This window comes from Panthera pardus, unplaced genomic scaffold (genome assembly GCF_024362965.1).
Source record: "Panthera pardus isolate Hobbes unplaced genomic scaffold, ASM2436296v1 HiC_scaffold_13, whole genome shotgun sequence".
Classification (NCBI taxonomy): domain Eukaryota; kingdom Metazoa; phylum Chordata; class Mammalia; order Carnivora; family Felidae; genus Panthera; species Panthera pardus.
This window is the reverse complement of record NW_026526688.1, coordinates 43,691,410-43,712,323: the sequence shown is the minus strand read 5'-3', so window position 1 is coordinate 43,712,323 and position 20,914 is coordinate 43,691,410. Positions and strand designations below refer to the sequence as shown.

The following is a 20,914-nucleotide window of genomic DNA, read 5'->3' as shown; positions in this document are numbered from 1 at the left end:
GTTTTGCCTGATCTAGAAGTCATGTGAATGGAATGATACAGCACATATCCTTTGTGTCTGGCTTTTTCCTTTCAATACTGTGTTTTTGAGATTCACTCAACATTGTTTATGTCACAATCATTACTTCCTTTTTATTTTGTGTAATATTTTGTTGTTTGAATATAACATACTATGTTTTTTCATTCACATGCTAATGTATATTTGAGTTGTTAACAGTAATGGGCCATTATTCCAAATTCCCAAAAAGTAGAATTGTTGGGTCATATGATAAGTGTATGTTCATGAGAAACTGCCAAACTATTTTCCAAAGCGTTGTAATTATTTTACATTTCTACCGGCAACATAAAAACTTTTATTTCCCCTACATTTTCACCAAAATGTGATGTTGTAGCCTTTTAAATTTTAGCCATTACAGTGGTTTTGGTTTGTATTTTCTTGCTGACTGTAATTATGTTGAGCTTGTTCTCATGTCCTTAGTAACCATTAATTTGTTTTTTTGTTATTGATTTGTATGAGGTTTTTTTTTTTCCCTATAGGTTGGATACTAGTCCTTTGTCAGACATGTTCATTACAAATATTGTTTCCAGTCTGTGTACTACCTTTCTGGTTGCTTAATAACATCTTTGAATGGCAGGCATTTTTTATTTTTTTATGAAGACCAGTTTATCATTTTTTTCTTTTATGGTAGTGCTTTTTTGTCCTAAGAAATCTTTGCCCACTCAAGGTCATGAATATTTTCTCCTCTGTTTCCTGTGAGAAGTTTTATAGTTATCACTCACAATTAGTCTGTGATCCACTTTAAGTGTGTTTTTGTGTTTTGGGTGATTTTGGTTGAGGTTCACTACACTCCATTTGAATATCAATTTGTTGGTAGTATTTGTTAAAATGACCATCTTTTCACCATTGTATTAACTTAGCATTCTTATGAAAATAAATTACTATACCTATGTGTTACCCTGGATTTTTTTCTGTTTATTTATGTAACATTTATGTTAGTTTTATACTACTCTGATTAATGTATTTTCACAGTAAATCTTGAAAACCGATAATGTAAATCATCCAACTTTGTTCATTTTTTCCAAGATAGTTTTACTATTCTGAGATCTTTGTATTTTGATATAAATTGGAAAATCAGCATGTGAATGTAGGAACTTTGATTGGAATTGTGTGGTATCCATACATCAATTTTGGGAGGATTACGTTTTTTACTAAAATTGAGTCTGCCAATCTATGCACATGGTGTATATCTCCACTTACTTGGCTCTTCTTTAATTCATATAGTTTTTCTATAGTTTTTCTGTAGCTGTTTCTGTAGCATTGTTTTACAATTTTATTTAACAATTATCCATTGCTAGTATAGAAAATACAACTGACTTATGACTTCGCCTTCGATCTAGTGTTGATTAGAAATGTTGAGAATGGTCTTTGTTTGTTTTTATTTTGGGGGGGGGCAACATTTTCTGACTTTCACCATTAAATATAATGTTAGATCAAAGCGTTTTTGGTAAACAGATGCCCGTACCATGTTGAGGAAATTTCTTTCTATATTCTAGTTAGCTGAGAGTTTCAAATCAAGAATTAGTGTTGAATTTTGTCCAATGTCTTATTTTTGTGTGTATTGAGCTGATCATGTGAGTCTTCTTTTTACAGTTAACATGGCACATTTCACTGATTGGTTTTGAATGCTAACCCAACCATGTATTCTGGCATTAGCTTCACTTGGGTTATTTTGTTTATGTGTTGCTAGATTTAATTTGCTAATATTTTGTTTGGGGTTACAGCACTTATTTTCACAAGGGAATTGTGGTCTGCAGATTTTTCTTTTCTTGTAATATTTTCTGGTTTAAGCATCAAGGCAATTCTGAACTCATAAAATGAGTTGGAAAGTGATCCCTTTACTCAATACTTTCTGAATGAATTTATTTAGGATTAGTATTATTTCTATTTATGTATTTATATGTTTATTATTTTTATCATGGAAGAGCACTTCACATGAGATCTACTCTCTTAAATCTGTGCTCCTAGAAGTTTTACAGCTTTGCATTTTACATTTAAATTTATGATCCATTTTGAGTTATTTTTTTGTAAAAGGTGTAGAGTCAGTGTCTAGTCATTATTTTCCCTGTGAATGTCCAGTTGTTCCAGCGCCATTTGTTGGAAAGACTGTCCGTTCTCCATTGAGCTGCATTTGCTCCATTGTTAAAGATTTATTATTGGTGTTTCTGGGGTTTTTATTTTGCCCCACTGATCCCTTTGTTTATTCTTATATGAATACCACACTGTCATTATAATTTATAGTAAGTTTGAAGTTGGGTGTTATCAATCCTTCAGTTTTCTTCCTCCTCTTCCTCATTTTTTTCCCCTCTTCCTCCTCCTCCTCCTTTCTTCTTCATTTTCCCTTCCTCTTCTTCTTCTTCCTCCTCTTCAGTATTATGTGATTATTCTGCATTTTTTGTATCTCCATATAAGCTTTAGAATCAATTCATCAATATCTACAAAATAACTTGCTGGAACTTTTATTGGAATTACATTAAATCTCTAGATAAAGTTGGGAAGAACTGACATCTTGACAATATTGAGAAAATAACAGTGGTTTTCATCAGAGTTTTGTTCCTCATGCAAATTCTATAAAATTTTGTTACAACTATTCACAAATACTTCACTATTTGGGTGCTAATATAAATGGCATTGTGTTTTTTAATTGAAATTCCCATTTTTCATTGTTCATATTACAGGAAAACAGTTTATTTTTTACATTAACTTTGTATCCAGAAATCCTTCTTTAATAACTTATTAGTCACAGGAGATTGTTGTTTTTGTTGCTTTTTGGTAATTTATTTGGGATTTTCTTTACATAGTCAATCACATAATTTATGGAAAAAATAGTTTTTTTTTTCTTTCTTCTCAACCTTTATATTTTGTATTTCATTTTCTTATCTTATTGCACTAGCTGGGACTTCCAGTGAGATATTGAAGGGAGTGGTGACAGGTAGCATCCCTTCCCCGTTCCTGATCTCAGGGGGGAAGCTAATGGTTTCTCACCATATATATGATGTTAGCTGTAGGTTTTCTCTAAATGTTCACTACCAAACTTAGGAAGTTCTCTCTTCCTGGTTTGTCATATTTTGTATAATTCATTAAGTGAATTTGGGTTTTGTCAAATGCTTTTTTTATATCAGTTGTTTTAGTCATATGATTTTTTTTCTTCATTCTGTTGATATGATGGGTTGTATGTACTGATGCTTGAATGATGAACCAGCTTTGCATACTTGCAATAAATTCCAGTTGGTTGGCATGTATAATTCTTTTCATACATTTTTGGATTCTATTGCCTAACTTTTTGTTGAATATTTTTGGATTTATGTTTATTAGAGATATTGGTCTATAATTTTCCTTTCTTGTAATGTCTCTGGGTTTGGTATTAGAGTAATACTGGCCTAATAGAATAAATTAGGAAGTGTCACGTATTAATTTTGTGAGAGTTTTGTGTGGGGTGAAGGCAGTATGAGTTTCTCCTGGATTTTGTCCTAGTTGCTTCTTCTCTTGGCTAATTTTAATTTGTATCATTTCCATATAATAAGCCATAGTTGTGAGTTAACAGCTTTCAGTGAGTTCTGTGAGTCCTTCTGGTAAATTATCAAACCTGAGAGTGGTTTTGGAAATCCACTGAACTTGTATTTGTTTGGTGTAAGAAGTGAGGAGTTTTGGAGACTGTTCTAACTTTGCAGTAGGCCTAAACTCTACACACCTTTTCTCCACCAGGATTACTGAGGTATGATTAACAAATAAAAATTGTATTTGTTAAAGTGTTCAACATGATGGTTTTGATATATGTATACCTTCTGAAATGATTACTGCAATCAAACTAATTAATATATCCATTACCATTTTTTGTATGTGTTGAGAACAATTGATCTATCCTCTTAGCAAATTTCAAGCATATAACTTAATATTATAGTCACCATGCTATACAGTAGCATGAAAATTTATACTTTTTGAACAATATCTCCCCTTTCCCCCCATCTTCCAGACACTATTTACCACCATTCTACTCTCTATTACTATTCTCTATTTTCTGAAAAAAGTTATTTCATACATTTTTCCTAGTTTTCTAGTTGATTGAGAGTTTCTGGGGTACTAGTGCTCTGTTCTGACCTGACGTGAAAGTCTTATTTTAGTATTTTATTTGTTTAGAGATGCAAAACTATAAATGTTGACAGCATTCATATTCGTCCCCAAAACTGAAAAAATAAGCCCAGTGAATATAGTTCTTGCAAAAGTTTATATTATTATCATGATGTATTTTTACTTGTGTAATTCTACTTATTCTACTAATAGCAATGTGGAAAGTCTAGCTGTTGTAATTTTCGAACTTGTACACTGAAATCAGGAGCACGGTGTGGTCATGGATTATGCTGCAAGAACTGTCAAGTAAGATTTAAGTTTATTAATATCTTCCAAGTATATAATGAATCATGTCTTAGATACCTTAGTACATTTAGACCTATGGCAGTAAGTAAAAATAAGTGAACTTTTTGAAACTAATATTACACTTTATGTTAACTAACTGGAATTTGAATAAAGGGTTAAAAATAAATGAACTTTCAAATAAAGAAAAAGATACTAAATTCAGAATCAGATTTCTGATTTTGTGAACCTTAGTTGGGTATTCAGGTTTCCTTCTTATGGCCATTATTTTGCCATAATATTTATGCTGATGTTCTTAAGCCTTGATTGAGAGCTACCATAAAATTATTCAATATAGATCTCCATTAAAAGGGACTTTTAATTTATTCTATCCAATATTTATATTTTTATAAGTAAAAATATTGTTACTAGTTGTGATAGGTAGCTCTAGGTATGTAACTGAAAGACACAGCAGTTTCCCATAAATATATAAATAATGAAACTCAGTAGAAGTAGCATTTTCCAAATGCTACATTAGCAAAAAGTTTAAACTGCAAACTTAACCATTTATTGAAAGATCATTTGATTTAAAGATCACACACTAGTTTATATGTAGAAGATGTTGACTCTTGTCCTGTGTTTTCCTTATTAGCTCCTCCAATATATTTATAACAAATTTGTCATTTGAGAATTCGTCTATTACCTACTATGGGTTCTGCATTCTTGATTATCCTTGACTGATGCAGTTTTATGTTATTTTTTTCTAGAATCTTATCATGTGGTTACATTCTTACCTCTGTGATCTTTTTAGTGTCAACTTGAAGTCATGAATTAAGATGTATGAAATAGATGCCCATTTAAGAGTGTTTCAGAATTCTGTATTTGAAAGTGTTAATTACCTATAGGATAATTCAAGAGAAAGATTAATTATTTAATTAATATAATTAATTTTGGGGTGCCTGGGTGGCTCAGTTGGTTAAGCATCTGACTCTTGATTTGGGGTCAGGTCATGATCTCACAGTTTGTGGTTTCAAACCCTGTGTAGCGCTCTGTACTGGTGGTGTGGAGCCTGCTTGGGATTCTTTCTCTCCCTCTCTGTCTGTGTCTCCTTTGCTCATGTTGTTTCTAAAAATAAATAAATATGAAAAATTAAAAAAATATATAATTAATTTTGAAATAGAACAGTTTTGAAATAAATATTGATAAACACAACAATCTTAAATGTAATGTTTTATTTTTTGTATTTTAATTTATATTAGATTGAAAGACAAGGTGTTGAATGTAGGAAAGCAAGACATCGTGAATGTGATATTGCTGAGTTTTGTAATGGAAGCTCACCAGAATGTCAACCTGATATGACTATACACAATGGACATGTATGTAAACAAAAATATGTGTGTTATGATGGAGTCTGCCAGGATACAGATGCACGGTGTGAGGTCACATTTGGAAAAGGTAATACTATTTTGTAATGTCTACATAGTTCGTCCTTAATATTTTTATTAACATTATCAAGATAATTGGCAAATATATAATTATACATGCATATTATATTTATATATAGTTATAATATATGTACATATACATTTTATAATTCTGTATTACACTTATATGTATGTATAATTTAAATTCTATCTATATGTTTAAATTATTTATTCAGTTTAACATCTACATTTTTATTTTTTAAAACTTTATTAAGATATAACTGACAAAGATACATATTTAAGGTATATGAGTTGATGTTTGCTAAAATAATTTTATGAAATAATTTTGAAATAATTTTGTGAAATAATTGCCACAATCAAGGTACTTAACGTATTAGTTATGTCTATATGCTGAGAAATGAAATTGCTTCATCATAATATAGTTCATTTTTAATTTTTGAGGAGTCTGTATATAGTTTTCCATAGCTGCTGTACCAACTTCATTCCCAACAACAATGTACAAAGGCTCCCCTTTTTCCGCTTGCCAGCACTTGTACTTTTTTTCTTTTTTATAATACCTGTCTAAAAGGTGTGAATTGTGGTTTTGATCTACATTTTTCTGATGATTAGTGATGTTGAGCACCTTTTCATATATCTGATGGTCATTTGTATGTCTTCTTTTGAGAAATGTCTATTTAGGTCTTTTGCTCTTTTTACATCTCTATTTGTTTTTGCAATTAAGTTGTATGAGTTATCACATATTTTGTAGATTAACTTTATCAGCTACATGGTTTGAAAATATTTCTCCTGCAGGTCTCATTTTCACTCTCTTGAGTGTTTTCTTTATTAAGAAGTTTTTAGTTGGATGCAGTTCCACTTGTCTACTTTTGTTTTTGCTGCCTGTGCTCCCTTGTCATATCTAAAATACTATTTTCTAGACCAATGTTCAGGAGCTTTTCCCATTTTCTTCTAGTAGTTTTACGGTTTCAGGTCTTAAGTATAAGTCCATCCAGACCCTCATCCCCAGTCTGCAGCTTTATTGAGATATAATTGACACATAACATTGTGTCATTTTAAAGTGTATACCATGTTGATTTGATATGCTTATAATTGCAAAATGATTACCACCATATTGTTAGCTAACACCTCCAACATGTCACATAATTACCATTTCCTTTTTGTAGTGAGAACATTAAAATCTTCTCTTCTAATTACTTTCAAGTATATAATACAGCATTAAGTATAAACATCATGTTGTTCATTAGATCCCCGGAACTTATTCATCTTATAGCTAGAAATTTGTCCCCTTTGACAAACATCTCTCCCTTTCCCCCACCTCCCAGCTTGTAGTAATCACAACTGTACTCTCCATTTCTATGAGTTCAGTTTTTTTAAGTGATTTCGCATGTAAGTAATATTATAGAGCATTTGTCTTTCCTTGCCTGACTTATTTCCCATAGCATAATGCCCACAAGTTTATCCATTTGGTGAAGATGGCTTCTTCCTCATGACTGAATAAAATTTCATTTTATATAAATACTATATTTTCTTTACCTATCCATCATTGACAGACACTTAGATTATTTCCATATCTTGCCTATTGTGAATAATGCTGATATAAATATGAGTGTGCAGATACCTATTCAAAATCCTGTTTTCATTTCCTTTGGACATGAACTGGATTAGAAATGGGTTGCTGGATCATATTGTAGTTCTACTTTTAACTTTTTGAGGAACCTACGTACTGCCTAATCATGGTGGTTGTACCAGTTTACCTTTTCACCAACAGTGCATAAGTGTTTCATTTTCCCCACATCTTCACCAACATTTGTTATTTCTTGAGTTTTTGATGAGAGCCATTCTAATAGGTGTAAGGAGTTATCTCATTGTGGATTTGGTTTCCATTTCTCTGATATTAGTGATATATTGAGTATATTTCATGTACCTGTTGGCTATTTTTATGTCTTTGAAAATTATTGTATTCCTTTGTTCTTAAATTTTAAATCAAATTGCTTGAGTTTTTGCTATTGAGGTTTATGAGTTCTTTATATATTTTTGGAATTTCCCATACCCAGATACATGATTTGCAGATATTCTCTCCCATCCCATAGATTGTCTTCATTTTTTGATTGTTTCTTTTGGTATGCAGGAGCCTTTTAGTTTGATGAAGTCCCACTTACTATTTTTTACTTTTGTTGCTTGTGCTTTGGTATCTTATGTAAAAAGTCATTGCCAAAAACAATGTCCATGTCAATGCTTTTTCCCATGTCATTTTTTAGAATTTTTATGGTGTCAGTTCTTACATTTAAATCTTTATTTCAAGTTAATTTTTGTGAGTTGTGTCAGCTAGGGGTTTAATTCTTTTGCATATGAATATCGTGTTTTCCCAGTGTCATTTATGGAATAGATTCTCCTTTCCCCATTGAGTATTCTTGGCTCCCTCATCCAGTATTAGTTGAGCATATACATGGAGTTTGGTTCTAGGCTCTCTGTTTTGTTCCATTAGTCTGTGTCTATTCTTATACCAGTACCATGCTGTTAAAATTATTAGAGCTTTGGAGTATAAGTGAAATCAGGAATTGTGTTCCTCTAGTTTTATTATGTCTCAGGATTGCTTTGGCTTCTCAAAATCCCTGTGGGTCCATACAAATTTTAGGATTTTTTTTCTATTTCTATGAAAAATGCCATTGGAATTTTGATATAAATTGCATTGAAACTATAGATGGTATTGGGTAGTATTGACATTTTAACACTATTAATTTGTCTGATTCATGAACACAGGATAGCTTTCCTTTGTATCTTACTAGATTTTTTCATGAAAGTCTTGTAGTTTTCAGAGTACAGACCTCAAACTTACGTGGTTAAATTTATTTTAAAGTATTTTATTGATTTTGATGCTGGTGAGAATGGTATTGTTATCTTTATTTCTTTTTCAGCTGTTTTGTTGTTAGTGTATAGAAATTCAAATGACTTCTATATGTTGATTTTGTAACCTGAAAATTTATCGAATTTATTAGTTCTAACACCTTTTTGATGGGGTCTTTAGGACTTTCTCCATATAAGATTATATTTTCTGCAAAGACAGTTTTACTTCTTCCTTTTCAGTTTGGATGCCCTTTATTTACTTTTCTTCCCTGACAGCTCTATGACTTCTAGTACTATTTTGAGTAGAAGTGGTATGAATGAGCACCTTTGTCTTTTTCCTGATCTTAGGGGAAAAGCTTTCAACCTTTCCAATTGTGTCTGATGCTGGCTGTGGTTTGTTATATGTGGCATTTATTGTGTTAGGGTATGTTCCTTCTGTACTCAATTTGTTGATTATTTTTTATCATGAAAGGATGTTGTATTTTGTTAAATGCTTTTTCTATATTTATTAAGAGGATTTTGTGATCTTTTATTGTTCATTCTGTTAATGTGGTGTATTACATTTATTGATATGCATATGTTGAACTATCTTTGCATTCCAGAGATAAATACCATTTGAGTATGGTGTTTGGTACCTTTTTAAAAAATATAATTTATTGTCAAATTGTCTTACATACAATACCCAGTGCTTATCCCAACAGGTGTCCTCCTCAGTGCCCATCATCCACTTTCCCATCTGCCCTACCCCCCCACCAACTCAGTTTTTTTTCTCTGTATTTAAGAGTATCTTATGGTTTGCCTCTCTCCCTCTCTTTTTATAATTCCCCCCCCCCTTTCTCTTTCCCCATGGTCTTCTCTGAAGTTTCTAAAGATCCACATATGAGTGAAAACACATGATATCTGTCTTTCTCTGACTATATCACTTAGCATAATACCCTCCAGTTCCATCATGTTGCTGCAATGGCATGATTTTATTCTTTCTCATTACTAAGTAGTATTCCATTGTATATATGAACCACATCTTCCTTATCCATTCATCAGTTGATGGACATTTAGGCTCTTTCCATAATTTGGCTATAATTGAAAGCACTGCTATAAACATTGGGGTACATGTGCCCCTATACATCAGCACTCCATGATTTATAGGGATTTATAGGGAGGGTTCCTGTTTCTCCACATCCTCACCAGCATCTGTTGTTTCCTGAGTTGTTCATTTTAGCCACTCTGACTGGTGTGAGGTGGTATCTCAGTGTGGTTTTGATTTGTATTTCCCTGATGATGAGTGGCGTTGAGCATCGTTTCATATGTCTGTTGGCCATCTGGATGTCTTCTTTGGAAAAGTGTCTATTCATGTCTTCTGCCCATTTCTTCACTGGATTATTTGTTTTTTGGATGTTGATTTTGATAAATTCTTTATAGATTGTGGATACTAGCCCTTTATCTGATATGTAATTTGCAAATACCTTCTCCCATTCCGTTGGTTTCCTTTTAGTTTTGTTGATTGTTTCCTTTGTAGTGCAGAAGTTCTTTATCTTGATGAGGTCCCAATAGTTCACTTTTGCCTTTAATTCCCTTGCCTTTGGAGATGTGTCAAGTAAGAAATTGCTGCGGCTGAGGTCAAAGAGGTTTTTTCCTGCTTTCTCCTCTAGGGTTTTGATGGTTTCCTTGTCTCACATTCAGGTCTTTCATCCATTTTGAGTTTATTTTTTGTGTGTGGTGTAAGAAAGTGGTCTAGTTTCATTCTTCTGCATGTTGCTGTCCAGTTGTCCCATCATCATCTTTATTCCATTGCATATTCTTTCTTGCTTTTTTGCTAAAGAGACTGTCTTTGATCCATTGGATACTCTTTCCTGCTTTGTCAAAGATTAGTTGGCTATACATTTGTGGATCTATTTCTGGTTCTCTATTCTATTTCATTGGTCTATGTGTCTGTTTTTGTGCCAGTTCCATAATGTTTTGATGATTACAGCTTTGTAGTAGAGGCTAAAGTCTGGGTTTGTGATGCCTCCTGCTTTGGTTTTCTTCTTCAGTATTACTTTGGCTATTTGGGGTCTTTTGTTGTTCCATACAGATTTTAGGATTGCTTGTTCTAGCTTTGAAAGAATGCTGGTGGTACAATTTTTATTGGGATTTCATTGAGTGTGTAGATTACTTTGGATAGTATTGACATTTTAACTATTTATTCTTCCAATCCATGAGCATGGAATGCTTTTCCATTTATTTGTGTCATCTTCAATTTCCTTCATAAGCTTTCTGTAGTTTTCAACATATAGATATTTTACATCTTTGGTTAGGTTTATTCCTAGGTATTTTATGGTTCTTGGTGCAGTTGTGAATGGGATCAGTTTCTTTATTTTTCTTTCTGTTCCTTCATTATTGGTGTATAAAAATGCAACTGATTTTTGTACATTGATTTTGTACCCCGTGACTTTGTTGAATTCATTTAACAGTTCTAGCAGTCTTTTGGTGGAGTCTGTCGGGTTTTCTGTGTAGAGTATCATGTCGTCTGCAAAAAGTGAAAGTTTGACTTCTTCTTTGCCAATTTGGATGCCTGTTATTTCATTTTGTTGTTTGATTGCTGATGCTAGGACTTCCAACACTATGTTAAACAACAGTGATGAGAGTGGACATCCCTGTCATGTTCCTGCTCTCAGGGGGAAAGCTCTCAGTTTGTCCCAATTGAGGATATTAGCTGTGGACTTTTCATATATGGCTTTTATGATGTTTAAGTATGTTCCTTCTATCCCGACTTTCTTGAGGGTTTTTATTAAGAAAGGGTGCTATATTTTGTCGAATGCTTTTTCTGCATCTATTGACAGGATTATGGTTCTTATCCTTTCTTTTGATGTATCACATTGATTGATTTGCGAATATTGAACCAGCCCTGTAGCCCAGGAATCCCATTTGGTCATGGTGAATAATTCTTTTTGTATGTTGTTGAATTCAATTTGCTAGTATCTTGTTCAGAATTTTTGCATCCATGTTCATCAGGGATATTGGCCTGTGGTTCTCCTTTTTTGTGGGGTCCCTGTCTGGTTTGGGAATGAAGGTAGTGCTAGCTTCATAGTATGATTACGGAAGTTTTCTTCCATTTTTATTTTTTGGACCAGCTTGAGAAGGATAGATATTAACTATGCTTTAAATGTCTGGTAGAATTCCCCAGGGAAACCATCTAGTCCTGGACTCTTATTTGTTGGGAGATTTTTGATAACTGATTCAATTTCTTTACTAGTTATGGGTCTGTTCAAATTTTCTATTTCTTCCCCTTTGAGTTTTGGTAGTGTGTGGGTGATTAGGAATTTGTCCTTTCTTCCAGGTTGTCCAGTTTGTTGGCATATAATTTTTCATAGTATTCTCTGATAATTGCTTATATTTCAAGGGATTAGTTGTAATAAATCCATTTTCATTCATGATTTTATCTATTTGGGTCCCCTGAGAAGCCTGGCTAGAGGTTTATCAATTTTGTTTATTTTTTCAAAAAACCAACTCTTGGTTTCATTGATCTGTTCTACTGTTATGTTTTTTGTTTTTTGTTTTTTTGGATTCTATATTGCTTATTTCTGCTCTGGTCTTTATTATTTCTCTTCTTCTGCTGGCTTTGGGGTTTCTTTGCTGTTCTGCTTGTAGTTCCTTTAGGTGTGTTGTTAGATTCTGTATTTGGGATTTTTCTTGTGCCTTGACATAGGTCTGGATTGCAATGCATTTTCCTCTTAGGACTGCCTTTACTGCATCCCAAAGGGTTTGGATTGTTGTGTTTTCATTTTCGTTTGTTTCCATATATTTTTTGATTTCTTCTTTAATTGCATGGTTGACCCATTTGTTCTTTAGTAGGATGTTCTTTAACATCCATGCATTTGGAGGTTTTTCAGACTTTTTCCTGGGTTGATTTCAAGTTTCATAGCATTCTGATCTGAAAGTGTGCATGGTATGGTCTCAGTTCTTTTATATTTATTGAGGGGTGTTTTGTGACCCAGTATGTGATCTATCTTGCAGAATGTTCCATGTGCATTCGAGATGAATGCTTATTCTGCTGCTTTGGGATGAAAAGTTCAATATATATGTCTGTTAAGTCCCATCTGGTTCAGTGTATCATTCAGGGCCATTGTTTCTTTATTGACTTTCTGTCTAGATGATCTGTCCATTGTTGTAAGTGGGGTATTAAAGTCCCCTGTAATTACCACATTCTTACCTATAAGATCGCTTATGTTTGTGATTGTTTTATATATTTAGGTGCTTCCAAATTGTTAGCTCTTCTTGATGGATAGACCCCATAATTACTATATAATGCCCTTCTTCATCTCTTGTTACAGGCTTTAGTTTAAAATCTAGTTATCTTATAGAAGTATGGCTACTCCAGCTTTCTTTTGACTTCCAGTAGCATGATAGATGGTTTTCAATCCCCTCACTTTCATTCTGAAGGTGTCCTCAGGTCTAAAATGGGTCTCTTGTAGACAGAAAATAAATGGGTCTTATTTTTTAATCCATTCTGATACACTATATTTTTTTATCGGAGCATTGAGTCCATTTACATTGTGTTATTATTGAAAGACATGGGTTTAGAGTCATTGTGTTATCTGTAGGTTTCATGCTTGTAGTGATGTCTCTTGTCCTTTGTGGTCCTTGCAACATTTCACTCACAGAGTCCCTCTTAGGATCTCTTGTAGGGCTGGTTAGTGGTGATAAATTCCTTCAGTTTTTGTTGGTTTGGGAAACCCTTTATCTCTCCTTCTATTCTGAATGACAGGCTTGCTGGATAAAGGACTTTTGGCTGCATATTTTTCCTGTTCATCACATTGAAGATTTCCTGCCATTCCTTTCTGGCCTGCCACGTTTCAGTAGATAGGTCTGCTACTTCCCGTATGTGTCTACCCTTGTATGTTAAGGCCCGTTTATCCCTAGCTGCTTTCAAAATTCTCTCTTTATCTTTGTATTTTGCCAGTTTCACTATGATATGTTGTCCAGAAGATCGATTCAAGTTACATCTGAAGGGAGTTCTCTGTGCCTCCTGGATTTCAATGTCCATTTCCTTCCCCATATTGGGGAAGTTCCCAGCTATGATTTGTTCAAGTATATTTTGGCCTTTTCTCTCTCTTTTCTTCTTCTGGAATTCCTATGATATGGATATTGTTCTGTTTCATTGAATCACTTTGTTCTCTAATTCTCCCCTCATGATCCAAATTTTTAAAAATTTTTTTCTCAGCTTCCTCTTTTTCCATAATGTTATCTTCTATTTCACCTATTCTCCCCTCTTCCTCTTCAATCCTCACTGTGACCACCTCCATTTTATTTTGCACCTCATTTATAGCATTTTTAATTCATCATTACTATTTTTATTTCCTTGATCTCTGCAGCAATAGATTCTCACTGTCTTCTATGCTTTTTTTCAAGCCCAGCAATTAATCTTATGACTATTATTCTAAATTCTTGTTCAGTTATATTGTTTGTATCTGTTTTGGTCAATTCTTTAGCTGTCATTTTTTCCTGGAATTTCTTTTGAGGAGAATTCTTCCATTTTTCATTTTGGCTAGTTTTCTGTCCCTTACGTGTTTTATTTATTTACTTAAAAAATTTTTTTACATTTATTTATTTTTGATAGAGAGAGACAGAACACAAGTGGGGGAGGGGCAGAGAGAGAAGGAGACACAGAATCCGAAGCAGGTTCCAGGCTCTGAGCTGTCAGCACAGAGCCTGATGCAGGGCTCAAACCCATAAACCACGAGATCATGACCTGAGCTGAAGTTGGATGCTTAACCGACTGAGCCACCCAGGTGCCCCTGTCTCTTATGTGTTTTAAAAGCTTGTTATATGCCCTGCACCTGCGAGCACTACTATATTAATGACCCCTCATTAATTACATACATTTGGTCCTAAGTCTGGTCCTAGTTCAGCTTGTCCTTGTTGATTTTCTGTCTGGATATCTATCCATTGTAGAAAGTGGAATATTTTTTATTATTTTTTAAAGAGTTTTTAAATGTTTATTTATTTTTGAGAGAGAGAAAATGTTCAAGCAGGGGAGGGACAGAGAGAGAGAGGGAGACACAGGATCGCAAGCAGGCTGTAGGCTCTGAGCTGTCAGTGCAGAGCCCGACATGGGACATGAACCCACAAACTGTGAGATAATGACTTGTGCTGAAGTTGGTTGTTTAACCAACTGAGCTACCCAGGCACCCCAGAAAGTGGAATATTTAATGTCTTGTTGTCTGTTTCTCCCTTCAATTTTGTTAGTGTTTGCTTATGATATTTAGGTACTCCAATGTTTGGTGCATATATATTTATGATTGTTGTATCTTCCTGATGAATTGACTGCCTTTTCGTGGTATAATGACCTTTATTTTTCTTGTTGCCATTTTTGGCTTAAAGTCAATTTTGTTTGATATAAGTGTAGCTATCTCTGCTTGCTTGTTTTCCACTTGCATGGAAAATCTTTTTCCTTTCCTTTATGTTTGCTTATGTGTGTCCTTATAGATGAAGTGATTCTTTTATGGGCAGCATATACTTGTTTTTTTACCTGTTCAGCAATTCTGTGTCTTTTGATTAGAAAATTTAGTCCATTTGCATTTGAGTAATTATGGATAGGTAAGGACTTACTAATTTTATCTTGTTAGTTGTTATTTTCCTATTTTGTAGTTTCCTTGTTTCTTCCTCTCTTAATATCTTCCTTTGTGAATTTGTGATTTTTCATAGTGGTGTGCTTTGGTTCCCTTCTCTTTATCATTTGTGAGTCTACTGCAGGTTTTGTTTATGGTTACCATAAGATTTACATAAATATATGTATAACAGCTTATTTTATGTTGACAGCAATTTTGATATTATAAAACCCTACCCATTTCTCCCCTCCTGTTATGTTTATGATGTCACACTTTACATCGTTTTGTAGTGTGTATCCACTGAAAAATTACTGCAGCTATTTCTATTTTTAATACATTTTTCCTTTAACCTTTATACTAGAGTTAACACACCACCATATTACAGTTATAGAGTATTATGAATTTGACTGTATCCTTGCCTTTACAAGTGTGTTGTATATTTTCATTTGTGTTCATGTTACTGATTAGCTTTTTTTCATTTCAGCTCAATAAACTTTTAGCATTTCTTCTAAGGAAGATTTAGTGTTGGATCAATTCCCTTAGCTTTTGTTTATTAGGGACAGTCTTTATCTCACCTTAATTTCTGAAGGACAACTTTGCTGGGTAAAACTGGTTACCAGTTTCTTTCTTTCAGAACTTTGAATATATCTTTCCATTCTCTCCTGGCTTGCAAGATCTCTGCTGAGAAATCTACTGACAGCCCTTTAGGGGGGAGGGTCCCTTTTAGGAGACAATATTTTTCTCTTACCACTTTCTCTTGTTTTTAATTTTACATATTTTTATAATGTGTTTTTTTTAAATTATAATGTGTCTTTATTAAGTGTCTTAGAGAAGATTATTTTGGATTGAAATTTTGAGGTGATCTATTAACTTCGTAAACTTGAATGTCCAAATCTCTACTCAGGTTTGAGATGTTCTCAGCCATTATTTCTTTAAGTAAGACTTCTAGTTTTTTCTCCCTCTCTTGTCCTTCTGGGACTTCAATGATGCATATACATCATTTCTCTCAGTGGTGTCCTATAAGTCACATAGGCTTTCTTTGTTCCCTTTCATTCTTTTTCTATTAGTTTCCCTGATTGGATAATTTCAGTTGATCTGTCTTCTAGCTTACTGATTCTTCTGCTTGGTCAGTTCTACTGTTAAACTATGCTATTGAATTCTTCAGTTTAGTCATTGTATTATTCAGCTCCAAAATTTCTGATTTGTTCTTAGGTTTTCTATTTGTTGAGCCACTCATTTTGTTCTTGTATTGTTTTTTGATTTTATTAAATTGTTAATCTGTACTTTCATGTTCTCTTGTGGCTCATCTTTAGAACAATTATTTTGAATTATTGGTTAGAAAGTTCCTGGATATTTATTTGTGAGAAGCCATTTACTGGAGGTTTACTGTATTCTTTGGGTGGCATCATGTTTCCCTGCTTTTCATGATCCCCTGTAGCCTTGTGTAGCTATCTACTCATGAAGAAACAGTCACCTCTTCCAGACTGACTTTGATAAGGGAAGACTTTCACTTATGGGTGGGGGGACTCTGAAGTAGGTGGTGACCCTGAGGCTAGTGGTGCAGTGCACCCAATTTAGGCATGTGTTGGTGGCACTTGGTCTGTGGGGTGTGGTATCTCTTTGGCTTAGGCCATTGGGGTCCACGGCATTGACATTGTGTAGTCAGACAGTCTGAAAGTGACTGCTGGGGCTCTTGGAGTCCTCAGCAAAAACTCCAGGTCCACTGGCTAGAGACTAGGTACAGGCAGTGATGATGACTAGAGGTGGTTGAGTGCACACCCTTGGCTGCAGAGGCCTTTTCCAGGTGCCTGTGTAGGGGTAGGGGTTGGTTGGATACACACTTACAGTGGTGGGGGCCAGGGAAACAGCAAGTGCCGAGGCCAATTATAGGCTCACTGGCAGCTGTCAGGTCACTGGCAGCTGTCAGGTCACTGGCTGTTGGTATACTCTACCATAGCTGCACCCTCTTAGGCATACACACTGCATTAGAGGCTGATGACAGTCTTTAGGCCACTTGTATGCAGGTGCATTGTGGAGGGGCTAGCTCCAGGTAGGCCCTGAGGTGCAGACCATTAAATAAAGATGGGATCTAGAGCAAGCCTAAAAATAGCTGGTGAGACCGTGGCTGTTAGTATTTTCCTCTGTAGCTGAACACCCTCATTCTGGATGAGCACACTGCATCTGGTGGCAGATGTCAGGTCAGCAGTGTCCAAGTGCACAGTTGTAGGGGTAGCCCAAGCATATATATGGGGGTGGAGTCTGCTGGGCTGGGTGGGGAGGTTTAGATTGGTGTCTTGCACTGCACAACCATAGAGGCCTAGGCTGACTATAAATGTAGTTCCTGGGCTCTGGCATGGGTTGGTGTGGAGGTAATGGGACGAACTCAAGTAGCTGGCTTCAGCAATCATGAATACCTGTGTGATGAAACGTTGTGAAATCTGCAGGTAATCTGCAGCAGCTGTGTGGGCCATTAGTTTCATCAGCAGTGAAACTTCTGGTTTTGTCTATAAAATAGGTCACCGTGGACCATGATTCCTTCCACTGTATGGCTATTACTAGTAATCCCTAGTTTTCTTCCTGTTTCTAGCTGCTCAGTTTTGCCAGTCAGAGTGCAGTAAAACCAAAGCAGGACCTTTGTGCAGCTTCCTGGAAGGCTGGAAGTATTGGTCACTCACCAACTTTTTCCTTTCTTTGCCGGGGAAACTCTTTCTGCCAAGAAAGTTCCCTTTTGATGATGAACAGTATCAGCTTGGGGATGGGCCACACAGACAAAATGAAGCTATCTTTTGTCTCTCTTCTTGTGTGATTACTTTCAGGTTTTTTGTACTACTTTTTTAGAGGGACTCTAAAGCTCTCCCAGAACTGTTTTTATTCATGGATAGCTATCTAATTGTTGACATTTGTGGGCAAATGAGAAGGCTGTTGTCCCTTATGTTGCCATTTTGGTCAGGTTACTCTTAAGTCATGTTTTAAGTTTTTAATCCATTTTGAGTTGATTTTTGTGTATGATGTCAGACAGATGTCCAATTTCAATCTTCTCTCTTTTCTTTTTGATAACTCTGGCTAGGAGTTTATCAATTATGTTTATTCTTTCAAAAAAAAAGAAAACCCAGCTCTTAGTTTCATTCATTTGTTCTATTCTTTTTTTTTTTTTTTGGATTCTATATTGTTTATTTCTGCTCTAATCTTTATATTTCCCTTCTTCTGCTGGCTTTGGGCTTTATTTGCTGCTTCTTTTCTAGCTCCTTTAGGTGTAAGGTTAGGTTTTGTATTTGGGACCTTTCTTGCTTCTTGAGATAGGCCTGAATTGCAATAGAATTGTGACTTGAAAATATGCATGGTATGATCTCAATCTTTTTGTACTTATTCAGGGCTGTTTTGTGACCCACTATGTGATACGTCCTGAAGAAAGTTTCATGTGTACTCGAGAAGAATGTGTATTTTGTTGCTTTAGGATAAAATTTTCTGAATGTATCTGTTAAGTCCATCTGGTCCAGTGTGTCATTCTAAGCCATTGTTTATTTATTAATTTTTCTGCTTGGATGATCTGTTCATTGCTATCAGTGGGGTGTGAAAGTCCCTACTATTATGGTATTATTATAAATGAGTTTATTTATGTTTGTTATTAATTGATTTCTATATTTGGGTTCTTTTAAGTTGGGGGCATAATTTATTTACAACTGTTAGGTCTTAGACTCCTTAATTATGATATAATGGTGTTCTTCATCTCTTGTTAAAGTCTGTGGTTTAAAAATCTAGTTTCTCTGATATACATATACCTACTCTGGGTTTCTTTTGATATGCACCAGCATGATAGATGGCTCTCCATCCCCTCACTTTTAATCTGCAGGATCTTTAGGTCTGAAATGAGTCTCTTCTAGGCAGCATATAGATGGATCTTGTTTTTTTTTTTTTAATCCATTCTGATACCCTATGTCTTTTGATTGGAGCAGTTAGTCCATTTACATTCAGAGTGATTATTTAAAGATATGAACTTAGTACCTTTTTTTTTTTTTTTTTACTTATAAAGTTGGTATTTCTGGTGATGTCTTCTGGCTTTTTGTAGGCTTTGTTGCTTTGGTCTTTTTTTTTCCTACACTTAGAGAGTCCCCCCTTAAAATTTCTTGCTGGGCTGGTTTAGTGGTCATGAACTCCTTTAGTTTTTGTTTGTCTGGGAAACTCTATTTCTCCTTCTATTCTGAATGACAGCCTTTATGGATAAAGCATTCTTGGCTACATATTTTTCCCATTCAGCACACTAACTATTTCCTGCTACTCCCTTCTGGCCTGCCAAGTTTCAGTGGACAAGTCTGCTGCTAACCTTATGTGTCTACCCTTTAGGTTAAGGAACTTTTGCCCCTGGCTGTTTTCAGGATTCTCTCTTTATGTTTGTAGTTTGCAGGTTTCACTATAATGTCATAGTGTTGACCTGTTTTTGTTGAGTTTGAGGGGAGTTAGTTTTAGTTTTCTGTGGCTATTGGACTTCAATGCCTATTTACTTCCCCAGATTAGGGAAATTCTCAGCTATAATTTGTTTGAATAAAACTTCTGCCCCGTTTTTCTGCTCTTCTTCTTCTGGAACTCCCATGATATGGATATCGTTTCATTTTTATGGAAACAGTAAATTATCTCAATCTCCCCTCATGATCTAATAGTTTCCTTTCCATATTCTTTTCAGCTTCAATATTTTCTATAATTTTATCTTCTATATCACCTCTTCTCTCCTCTGCTTCTTCAATTCTTGTTGGGATTGTATCCAGTGGGTTTTACATCTCAGTCACAGCATTTTTATTTCAGCCTGACTCACTTTTCTGTCTTTGATGTCTGCAGCATGAGTTTCTCTGGTGTCTTTTATCCTCTTTTCAAGCCCGGTTAGTGGTATTATGTGGTGCTATGACTGTTCTAAATTCTTTTTTTTTTTTAGTTTATTTATTTATTTTGAGAGAGACAGAGACAGCATGAGTGGGGGAGAGGCAGTGAAGGGGAGAGAAAGAATCCCAAGCACGCTCTGCACGGCCAACACAGAGCCTGATGAGGGACTTGAACCCATAAGACCATGATGAAATCATGACCTGAGCTGAAACCAAGAGTGAACGCTTAACCAGCTGAGCCACAGGTGCCCCCTAAATTATTGTTCAGATATATTGCTTATATCTGTTTTGATCAAGTCCCTGGTTGTGATTTCTTGTTGACCTCTTTTGGGGGAAAGAATTCCTCTGTCTTGTCATTTTGGCTGTTTCTGTCTTTGGCATGTTTTAAAAACGTGTTGTGTTTCCTGTACCTGAGAGTAATGGTAAATTAAAAAGGGCTCATACATTGTTCAGGGCCTGGTACTTCAGGAGGTGTTTCTGGTGCACGCTGTGTGCACTCTGTTGTTGCATTTTTATAGCTCTTTCCCACTAGTCAGTCCTCTGCAGAGCTCCTCTTGATTGCAGTGTGAAGTGTTTGGACATTTAATTAGGTGTGCTTTAATTTGTTTTTAAAAATAAGTTGTAAAAAGGTGGAAAAAAACCCCGGCTGCCAAAAAAAAAAAAAAAAAAAAGAAAAGGAAAGGGAACAGCAACAACAACAAAACAGAATAAAAAAAACTATAAGCCTGATTTAAAAGAAAAAGAAATGAAGAAAAAATGA

General features: G+C 34.8%; 1 protein-coding gene across 9 annotated transcripts in view; it reads left to right on the top strand.

Moving 5' to 3' along the window:
- ADAM32 (ADAM metallopeptidase domain 32) overlaps positions 1–20,914 on the top strand; it is a 171,483-nt gene that overhangs the window by 77,392 nt on the left and 73,177 nt on the right. For all 9 annotated transcript variants that reach the window (XR_002077699.2, XR_008421607.1, XR_008421608.1 and 6 more), the window contains 2 exons: positions 4,339–4,431; positions 5,667–5,862. Coding sequence is in view for 6 of the 9 variants with exons in the window: in XM_019440725.2 (XP_019296270.1) it covers positions 4,339–4,431; positions 5,667–5,862 (289 nt within the window). In the remaining 3 variants the exon portion in view is untranslated. The remainder of the gene's footprint in view (positions 1–4,338; positions 4,432–5,666; positions 5,863–20,914) is intronic.